Source organism: Aethalodelphis obliquidens, unplaced genomic scaffold (assembly GCF_003676395.1).
Source record: "Aethalodelphis obliquidens isolate GAN/ISIS:26980383/991018 unplaced genomic scaffold, ASM367639v1 scaffold5, whole genome shotgun sequence".
NCBI lineage: Eukaryota > Metazoa > Chordata > Mammalia > Artiodactyla > Delphinidae > Aethalodelphis > Aethalodelphis obliquidens.
Genome location: NW_020837949.1, coordinates 34372043 through 34382819, shown reverse-complemented (window position 1 = coordinate 34382819; position 10777 = coordinate 34372043). Strand labels below are relative to the sequence as shown.

The window sequence follows — 10777 nt, the reverse complement described above, 5'->3', positions numbered from 1 at the left end:
GTATTCCACCAGGAAAGTCTGATACTTTTTTCGTTTTGCATTGTTCACCCTAAAGGCTTCTGCTTTCCTCAGGGCATCCCCCGAATGTCAGTGGGTCTGAGGCAGGGCTGGGAAGAGGAGTAGGGAGAGGGAATGCGGTGACTCTCTGGGTGGGGGGCACTCTGGGGCAGCCAGGGAAGAGCCTGCTCCCTCCTTCCCCCCCCCACCCCCACCGGCGTCCCCCCTGCCCCCCATCTTCCCCAGCGCCAGCCCTGTAGGGCTTTGGCCTCCTGACCCAGACAGAGCCGGGCGCTAGGGAGCCTGCGGCCGAGCCCGGGTCGCGCCGCCCCCAGCCTCGGGGCCGAGAGCCAAGAGTTCGAGGCCTCCCCGACCCGGATATGCTGAAAAGGAGCCACAGAGGGAGAAGTGTTTCTGGAGTACAGGCGCGCTGTAAGGGGGAAAGAGAGGCAGAGGGGAGAGAGCCCCGCTCGGAGGGGAGCCAGCGGGGCTGAGCTAGCTGGAAAGAGGAGGCGGAGAGCGCCGAGCAGAGGAGCGGCTGCTGCCGCCGTTGCCGCCACTGCGGTGTGCGCTGAGCGGGAGGGAGGAGGGGAGGGACACCCAGGGGTGGCCGCCGTCGGGCCAGCGCGACCCACGGCCCCTGCTGGAGCCTCGCTAACTTTCCGAGGCGGAAGAGGAGGAGGAGGAAGGGGCTTTGAGTGAGTTGTGGGGGATGCCGAGGTAGGTGGCGGTCCCCCGGGCGGGAGGAGGATGGGTTCTGATCCCAAATCCGATCTCCCAGCCTCTCCCCCTTGGGTACCCCCGCCCCCCTTCGACCCCCTAGGACTCACTGCTGTCAACTTGCTGGGTAACAGTTTTCCTCCCGGGTTTCAAGTCAAAACTTCCCTGGGGTGGGGTTTGGGGAAGGGAAGCAGAGGGGGAGGGAATGTCCTGCAGGGGTGGTGTGCTCTTCTCTCAAAACACTTTTTTTTTTAATCCCCGCCAGAAGCGGTCAGTTGCCTGCACCCAACATCTCCGAGCCCTTAGTGTGTCCGCCCCGCAGGGCGGCGAGCTAGGCGGAGGCGCGGCGAGGGTTCCGTGAAGCGGCCCATGTCCGGGGCGGGTGAAGACCCCGCTCCCGGGCCCCAGCTCGGGGCCGAGGCGGGTGGTGGCCGGCTGGGCGACGCGGCCCAGGGTGAGTGTCGCTTGCAAGTTGCAAGCTCCTTTGTCATTGTTGCATTTTAAAATGTGTTCGCACATTTACTGCTTGGGGTCTGTGTGGGGGGAATTGGTGCGAGGACCGAGACAACCTCCTCCTTGTGAACTTTTGCATAGTTAGCATTACTCAAGCAAGTTCTCCAGCACTGCAGCGCTAGATCAACAACCGGATAAGAGGGCGGGATCCGTTGGTCCCTCCGCTCCCCCCTTCCTTTGGCTGCGGAGAAACAGGATCGCTTCTTTCTTAAGCATATGCATTTCAGGGCCTAAGACCCGTCAGTGTGGGCTCTGAAGCGCTTCCCCACTACTTCTCTTCAGTTCTGTGCGTTCATCAGATCAAGGACTGCCACTGCGTTCTGAACAAGCCTGCACTCTCCCTTCATCTTCCTGTTTCTTGTGGGCTCGTCTGCAACTCTGATAATCCAGGTTTCTGTGACCAATTGCTTTGGGATGGCTCATGCATACGTTTTCAGTAACTATTTTTGTTTTGAAATACACAGGCTTCAAAAGAAATGCTTTTCAAGAATGAATTAGCTCTTTGTGTTCCTCCAAAGCGTAAACACATTCAGCCTGTAAAGAAAATACTTATGTTTCTGGGAAAATTCCACAATAAGCTTATTAACAAGTCAAACAGTATCTTTTTTCTCTTGAAGGTAACATACTTCAGGTTTTCATTGGTGACAGAGAACAAGGATCTTAATCTCCTGATGTATTTTCCTCTTAGGGTGGTTCTGATTTAAAGAGTTCTGACACTGATACAAACGAAATAATTTTCCAGGGCTCCAAAACCTATTTTACTTTTTCTCTTGATTTTAAGCCTATCTGATCCATGCCCCCCGCCCCCACCCCCTTTAGCAATAACGTAATGAGCTTTTTGGGATTCTTTTTGTTAAGGCAGTAAAAAGTGGAAAAGGAGAAGTGAGTGTCGAACCCACAATAGGTAAGAGCAGAAAACATGCATGGCTAAATTAAAATGTGGAATTCAAGGGCTGTGAAATTGAATTATGTTTATCATTGTTTTTTTTTTTTGCTCCTAAACAGTGAGTCATTTTTTCTAAACAGAGAAAATCAGAACTAGAACGATAAACACGTTTTCCCAGAAGCAGCCCATGTTCCTCACACTGTATTGCCAAGGCGATCATTTTCTTGTCATTAGGCATGCCCTCAGTAGTCATATCAACTCCTTGATGGGATGTCTAGGTTCACACTTGAGGTGTTCATCACTGTTGTTAACAAATGCTTATGTCAAAAATCAACCTCAAACACACTAGAAAAACAATTGATTTAGAACTAGTGATATCTACAATGTCCAACTTTAATAATACACGTTTTTTAAGTCAGTAGAAGTTGCAGTGATAATACACTGTACAGATGTAATGCTGTAAGGTATCACATGATCTGACTTTAAGAAGCCAGCATCTAGAATGGTCTGAAGGAGAATGTGGACGGCATACAACACATTATCAGTGTGGAAACTCTCGGGTTATGTTTTACCTGAAAATTGACTTACCCTCAGCAACATTTTTTTTTTTTAGTAGTTTAACTTTGACTCACCACATCCTCTAAGTAGGCATCAATTTAATTGTAAATGTAATATAAAGTTGAGTTTTTAAAAAAGAAAATCCTCAGAATCTTGTTAAAAGATTGTGTCTCAAACAAGCAGATTTCATAAGCTGAAAGAAAAAAAAGTTTTGGAGCAAGTGGGTAGGGAGAAAGCTTCAAGACGTAGCCGCCATGGTTAGGGTGGCTTTATTGGTAAAGACGTTAGTGAAGAACCTTTGCCCGCGAGCCACTCTTCTCTTAAGCTCTTGCTCGAGTTCTTTCATCCTCATCCTTCTGTCCTTGGGTTATTGATCACCTTTTCAGAATAATAGTTGAATAGTACTCTGGTAAGATAAGGCTGCTTAGTTAATAGAAACCTAATTTTACAATTTTATATATTAAAATCAGTGAGGAAAATGGAATGTTCTATGAAAGTTAACAGAAAATGTCTTTTCATGAAGGGGGAGGATAAGATCAAGTCTTCCCCTGCGAACAAAGTACAATATATATGTGTATTAATATGTATGTGCATATATATACATATTATATCACATAAAGACACACGATATAATCTATACAGATATTACTGTGTTGTGATGCACTATCTGTACTACTAACCAAAGGCATAGAAAATTCAAGATGAAAGTAATTTTAGGGGGTCTCTAGTCTGAACTCCCCATCAAATCTAGAATTTCTTTCTACATTCTTTCAGATGGTTAGTTAGACACCTACAGTGTAGTGCCTTCTCCGTATCAGCATTCATAGTTGTGGAAGTTTTTCGTATTGAGAGCATAGCTCTCTCTCTTCAGAGCTTCTCCCCTTTGGCTGTGATTCTGCAAGCACAATTCTATTGCTCTGAAAGCATGAAAAATCTTATTTGTGCATTCTGAAAATTGTTACAGATCAAGGACTTAAGCTCATATGCCCCAGGCTCTCAGAGGGAACCAGAATGGGTGTGGGAAGGTAGGGAGCAGTGGGGACTGGGGACTACTGTAGAGCGCAGGCCCAGGAGACGGTACTTCTCAGGTCCAACTCATTGTTGCCATTTGGGTTAATATCTTCCGGTATTTCAAGAGATACTGGAAATAGGGAGTTTTATGTATCATTGCGCCCTTTTTAAAAGTTGGCAACTAATTAAATTCAGTTTTTATCCAGGCCAAACAAAACAACCACACCTGCAGGCTGGAAATGGCCTGTATACAGCTGATTTGTGATCTCTATTATAGAAAATAGGAAGTAAACCTGTGATTTAAAACCATTTCCCTGTTTATGACGAACTTCTGAAAGATTGACTTGATTTGCCTTCTCAAGCAAAGTACGTGTATAAGTGTCTCGATAAGTGAAGGACAGTTTGGGCCAAACTTATTTTTGTTTAAGAGAGAACGGCTCTTGTATAGGGGGTTCACCTAATTCTCTTTTTTTTTCTTTTTTGGATCAAGCATCTTAAAATTCATTGTGTTATCAATCCTGATAGGTATTTGCTTTTTTGTGCAAAAGTTATTAGAATCCATGTGGTTGAAAGAGCCTTTTGATTAAGTGCTCCATATTTGTGACTTGTAACTAGAAGGATCTTTAGAAATAACTTAGTCTAACTGGCTCACTTTTCTAGAAGAGATGTCCAGAGACTTTAAGTGACTTGCCCAAGGTCTCATACACAGTAGAAATCAGGGTGTTTTGTGGTAAATGTGGTTGAAGTAGAGAATGAATACAGCTTTTTTTTCCTGTGGATGGATGAATTGAAGATAATCAGCTTTGGATACTGCGAATCGCTTGAGCCTGTTCCGGCCCCTGCAGCCCGCCTCCCTCCCCCATTGCATTTGCCAAGATGTAGACTGTTGGACTGTGTGCTGGAATATTCTTTAATGTGATAATGTGTGATTTAATGCACTCGTCTCTCTTGGGAGAGTCCTCTGAGACTATTAGGCGGACTTTTCATAGCAGGATGCAAAATGCCAGTAAAGTTAATTAAAAATAATTTAAAATAGAAGCTAGGGAGAAGATGTTCAAGTTGAAATTACACAAGAAGAGCTTTGACTTAGAAGCTTAGCTGATTTGTCAGGAATTTATAGTGGCTAATCAGGTTTCCTGTATGGGAAGCCTGTTTATTTCAATTATACCACGTATGCTCGTAATATCCATATTCTTCAACTTTTATCATATCGTTTTATCCTTTTGATTAAGAGTGGCATTTCTCAAAGTGTGTCATCTTTGGGCAGCTTCTATCTCTGGTCCTCAATCGGGGACGATAGTGCCTTTCAGGAGACATTTGGCAACCTCTCAAGACATGGTTGGTGGTCGCAACAGGGGTGGGGGTGGCTGCTCCGGGGATGTAGTGGGTGGAGGCCAGGGATAACGCTAAACAACTGGCAATGCACAGGACAGGGCAGCGCCTCGCAACAAAGAATTATCTGGCCCAGAATGTCGATGGTGTTGACTTGCTATCCTAGTCTTTCAAGGCTACTGACATCTTTGGCTCCACTCCAGAGTTACAGAATCAGCATCTTGAGAGTAAGACTCAAGAATCTGCATTTTTAACAAGCTCCAGGTGCTCTTTATCTCTAGTTGAGAATCATTGTTTTTAGAGGCTTTTATCTGTAGAAAGACATGCCATATATATATATATATAGTAGAAAGCCTTAATAAAATCTTGAGAAAAGTCCCTTTTTCAAATTCCAGACTTTAAATCACATCACTCCACGTGTACCGTCTCTTAGAGCTCGCCAGCATTTTTATCCCATATCCCAATTAATAAAACTAGGCCTGGGTATTCATCCTCAAAAAAGTTTCCTGTCAAGATCATATGTACTATAGTACAAATATATTGTGAATATTAGAAAAGAAATATATGAATAAAAATTTAAAAGGATGAGATAAAAATAAGTAAATAAATAGATCTTTTAATACTTTCTTCTGCCCACCTCAGTAGATAGTTTTGTCCCACCACCCTACACTTCTCTCTGAGGATCCCAGCATTATGCAATAATAAGGAAAGAAGTCCCTAATTTGCATGTGAGCTGTATTCACCTGTAAATTGGACTTTTGGAATCTGGATTATCTTTTCTCATAGAAACAGAATGATAACTTATGTTTACCTCCATAATCTCAAAAGATTGTTGAAAATTTTATATATTTACAATGATAAATTATAGAGAACATACTCTTATGTTTCTGGCAACCACATACAAATAACCACGAACAAAATTGAGTGAAACATTTTGAATACAGATGCTTGAGAAAGAACAGGCTTAACTGGAAAACGATAAGGAAACTTGTCTAGATTTGGAAGAGGATTTGGGGGCATTTTCAAGCACCTTGGACTTTATATTCCCAATTCTCTGTATGCCTAAAGGAACTAACGTTCATTTTACACGTTTAGTTAGAGAAGTGCAAGCCTTATCAGCTAGGCATAGTCATTTTCCTTCTGCTAAGTAAAAGAATCAAATGCGTAAGAGGAGGATGTAACTGGGAAAAAACTAAGAGGGGAGGGGGGAAGGAAGTGGTTAAAAAAGGTACGACTAAAAAGTGTTTGGAGAGGTTGAAGTGTTTGAGTTGAGAACTGCGAATAAAGTTCTAAGGGATAGCATGGTATGAACTGAGCTGGAGGGGACCATGTTAAGAAACAAGATGATGACACAAAATCTTGAGAGAGGGAGGAGCACAGCTTACCTTGAAGTAGGCCCTAGTATATATTTGTGGAATAAATGATTGGGTAAACGGAGGGCTTGATTGCTGTCCAGAGCAAGTGTGAGTCATGGCAGCAAAAGGCGATGAACAGCATCGGTTTGGGGGTCAGGGTGGAGGATGGGACTAGGGAAAGCATTTATATGTTTGTGTTTATAATTCAGGATACTTGTACAGAGGATAAATTTTTAATACCGATTTTCATCTCTACTATAGCCTTTTTGTTTGTCTTCACATCGTTTATTTCTGCCTTACTCAGGTGCTCTGTGAATGTTCCATCATATCTATCTATAGATAGATAGATATGATGCTGTATGACAGATATAGAGAGAAATAGATTGATGAATGAAATCTGGGACTTGCAGAGTGATGGGAGAAATAAATAAGTTTACACATACCTATAATATAAGGTAGATGGAAAGGTTATAACAGAGGCACAAAGAAAATGATGGCAGAACATGGGAGGGAGAAAGCATCTCTAGCTGGGGCATTTGGAAAGACCTCAAAGAAAACTTTTGATTTGAGTTGGACTAAGAAGCGTAGTCAAACTCTCCTCTGTGGACATGGATGTGGAAAGCAAGACTTGGAAGGGACTGTTACAGAGTGTGGAGGACTTCACTAAGACCATTGTGTGAGCTGCATTAAAGGAGCTGAGAAAAAGGTAAAGTTGTAAAGATAAGCTAAAGTAATTGTGAGGAGGGCCCTGATTTTCCTGCTGAGGAATTTGTGTGTCCTTTCTGTAGGCAATAGAGCCATTGAAAGTTCTTGATAGGGTAAGGATAGGACCAAATTGGTGTTTTTAGGAAAATAAATCTGGTGACAGTTCAAAGGATGATTTTGGAGGGAGAGGCAAGAGTGAAGGCAGTGATTTTCCAGGAGGCTATTATAATAGCCTGGCAAAAGATAGGAGGACCTAGGGCAGTACCAGTGGGAGTAGGATTGAGAATATGGATTTAAGAATGATAGCAAAAGTAGGATAGAGCTCTATCTTGCTGTGAGAAATTGTTCAGGGCATTGATTTTTACTTATTCATTTTTGAATCTCCTAAAGCCAGGCACAGTGTCTAAATTTTGTTCAATGGAATTGATGTGGTTGGGCAAAATATTTAATATGGGAGAAGGTGGAAAGGTAGAAATGTAAGGTAATCCAAAGGTTTGCTTTTTAGCCTGAGTGGAAACATGGGAGGAGCCGTTGAGTCTTCTTTTGATCATGTTGGTTCCATGGAACTTAACCTTAAGCCAGGATAGCCAGTAGGCCACTGAAAAAGAGAATTTGTTACTAGGAGAGTGGTGAGGGTCAGGCGCACAGACTACGAGTTCACCACCAAGTAGCTGATGGATGGGCACAAGAGTGAGAGAGAGAGGACTGAAGACAGACTTGGGAGAATGGCTGCCCTTTTGGGAGGAGAAGGAAAAGAACACAGAGTCCATAAGGATTGGTCACAGAAGTGTTAGGTGTTTAGAGGTCATGGAAGATGAGAAGAGTTCTGGTTTGTTAAGGGAGAAGCAGGGGGTATAGAAGGCTCCTTTTGGATGGGTGGATTTTGAGCATGTCCACCACACACTAATGGAAAGAAAGCCAGGGGATAGAGAGAGAAAAGATGAAAGAGCATGGGGGTGGACCGTGCTACAGTGGGTGTTTGTAATTGAAAGAGTAAAATTGTAGGAAGGAAGGAGATGATGAGATCAGTCTTAGGAAAGTGGGGAATGTTCCCCTTTGAGATGGGGGTGGGAGAAGAGGATGAGTGATCATCTAGAGAAAATTTCATGTGAGAAAGAGATTATTGAAGGCCTAGATGTTCTCAGCAAAATAGATGTAACATTTGCTGAGAGCAAGGGGGCGTGTTAGGATGAGTCAAGAAATTTGAGATGTGTAGAAAAGATTGGGAAGAATGAAGAATTCAAGAGGGAGTCAATCTGGGGCAAACAAAAGCACTGCTCAGTAACACTGAGGGCTTAACAAAGAATGAACAGCATGAATTTTTAGTGGACACGGTCAGCATGGTTGATTGCCTTTCTCAGCAAGAAGCGTTCGGGACCTTGGGAATAGAAGCAGATAGAATGGAGTTTTTGTATTAGCATAGGGTTGGAAGTTGGCAGAATGGAAGCAGTGGAGGGGCTGGGGCAAGGGAGGAGGATTAAGCATGTGTGGGAAGAGTGTCTTTGTACCAACTGATCTCGTGTTCCAGGCTGTATGGGGAGCTGGAGAGACCAGCAGTGCAGTTAGAAGGCTATGATTTCTGGCCAGCAAGAATCATGCCTGTTGGCCTTGTTTGGTCAGTTCACATACAAGGATTTAATATACATAACTGAGTGATCTTTACAGGGCTACTGGGGGAGCTGTGGAATTTTTGGGTGTGGAAGAGCCTTTCCTGTTTCTTTGAACCTCATTTCCTGGATCTTGGTGAGGTGATTTCATGGAAAGTTCTAATAAAAGTGTGCAATTATTTTACTAGCATTATATTTTTATAATAAAAGATTTTGGGGAAAAGGAAACACATAAATTGTCACAGTCTAAAGTTAGGCCATTTGCAAATGGAAAATTAGTTAGAACAACAACAAACAGAGGAGGGAAACAATTCAACCAAATTGTTTTTCTGAGTCAATGTAATTATTCTAGTGTATAAAGGCATGGGATGTGATTTTTATGTTTCTATTCCGAAAAATCTTTACTCAATTTTTATTAAGGGGGGATTGATTCTGCACTGGCTAGAGTCTAGATGTTTGGATAGTTGAACTTTGGTGATTCATTGGAGCAGATAAAAGATGCTGCAGCCCTCCCTGCTATCTTAATCAGTCCTGGGTTTTAGATGATTTTCTCTCTCTGTCTTTACCTTTTATGCTCTGCGTCTCTCTTTTTCCCCCTCCTCTCCCTCTTGCCATTAACACTTTACTGAAGTTACTTAAACTTTTCATATTTTCTTTTGACATTAGCGTACACATCCTGAAGGAGGTAAGCTTTTTTACTGTAAGGTTTTGAAACTGAGTTGTATTTTACAGGTTCTAGTCGCTTCGAGTTCACTAAGTAGGAACTATGGAGAGTTATTTTAACATTAATTTCGTTTGTGGTTTCTACTTGCAGTCCACTTCTGTTTTCAGATTCACACCCACATGATCTGAAGTAAGATGATTCATATGCATGTGCTTTTATGCCCGATTTTTTTTGCGGGGCGGGGGGAGTACGCGGGCCTCTCACTGTTGTGGCCTCTCCCGTTGCGGAGCACAGGCACCGGATGCGCAGGCTCAGTGGCCATGGTTCACGGGCCCAGCCACTCCGCGGCATGTGGGATCTTCCCCGACCGGAGCATGAACCCGTGTCCCCTGCATCGGCAGGCAGGCTGTCAACCACTGAGCCACCAGGAAGCCCTATGCCCGATTTTTAAGTAGTTTCAGGAATAAAGTCTGAAATACATTTTCATGCTAGCACATATATTTTATCAAATATATCGACATATTTGAACAGGAAACCCTGTCAACAAATATTTCTTGTGCTCCTGCTATGTAGAAAATCCCGTGATGGTTGAAAATGTATAACACATAGTTCTGCCCAGAAGGAATTTGTAAACTAGGTGAGAGAGAGGATGATGTTTACATGTGTGCCAAATTAAATTGTAATCCCTTGTCTAAATATCAATTCAAGATTACGACAAGTACCATGTGACAGATGAGTTTACGGGCAGTTGCCAGCTTACTGGTACAGTTTTGGCTTCTGGAGGTTGAGAGCGAATCTCAGAATAACGAGTCAGTTCTGTCTGGGTTGGGCTGTGAGTGACCCCAGCTGAAGAAGGCACAGTTTGTAGGTCTTCTTGGTTTGGATTATGCAGTGTTGAGCACCAAAAATAAGGCACCTTGTGGTTGAGCAGGTGACAGGCCCTCTGAAGGCAGGTGGCAGAGTGCAGGGGAACAAGCTTCCTCTCCTCACTTTCTGTACTCCAAGAAATGGTTCTCCTACTCTTTTTCATAGGGGATCAGTCTTTAATCTTCTGGGTCTCTATGAATATAGACCTGTCCTGTTCTTATTTTTTCCATCACATCATCCAAGCAACATGCAGGATTTTAGGAAAATCTTCTGAGGGGTTTTACTCTTTATTTCTTACTGAGATACAAGGTGAAATTATGGAGCATGGGAAAGGTGTAGGAGTTTACAAACTTAAAATATGTACAATGTTAAAATAACAATTTTTCCTCCATATGCAAAATGAATTTAATTTTTACTGAGCCACGGAGTAGCACATTCAATCTTTGTGTTAGAAAAATATTTCCAGTTGGAGCAGAAAAAGGTGGGAGGCCCTGGTAGTGGGTATGGGCGAGAAAGTATAGATTTAAGAGAAATTGGGGTGCTGTAAGTAGCAGGGTCTGGT

General features: G+C 43.1%; 1 protein-coding gene across 2 annotated transcripts in view; it reads left to right on the top strand.

The window, feature by feature from the left end:
- Positions 1-259: 259 nt before the first annotated feature.
- MDFIC (MyoD family inhibitor domain containing) overlaps positions 260-10777 on the top strand; it is a 99741-nt gene continuing 89223 nt past the window's right edge. Inside the window, exons 1-2 of one of the 2 annotated variants that reach the window (XM_027102137.1) lie at positions 260-717; positions 983-1171. In XM_027102137.1, the coding sequence (XP_026957938.1) occupies positions 1087-1171 (85 nt within the window). In that variant the 5' untranslated portion in view covers positions 260-717; positions 983-1086. The remainder of the gene's footprint in view (positions 718-982; positions 1172-10777) is intronic. The other variant, XM_027102139.1, reaches the window with a different exon arrangement.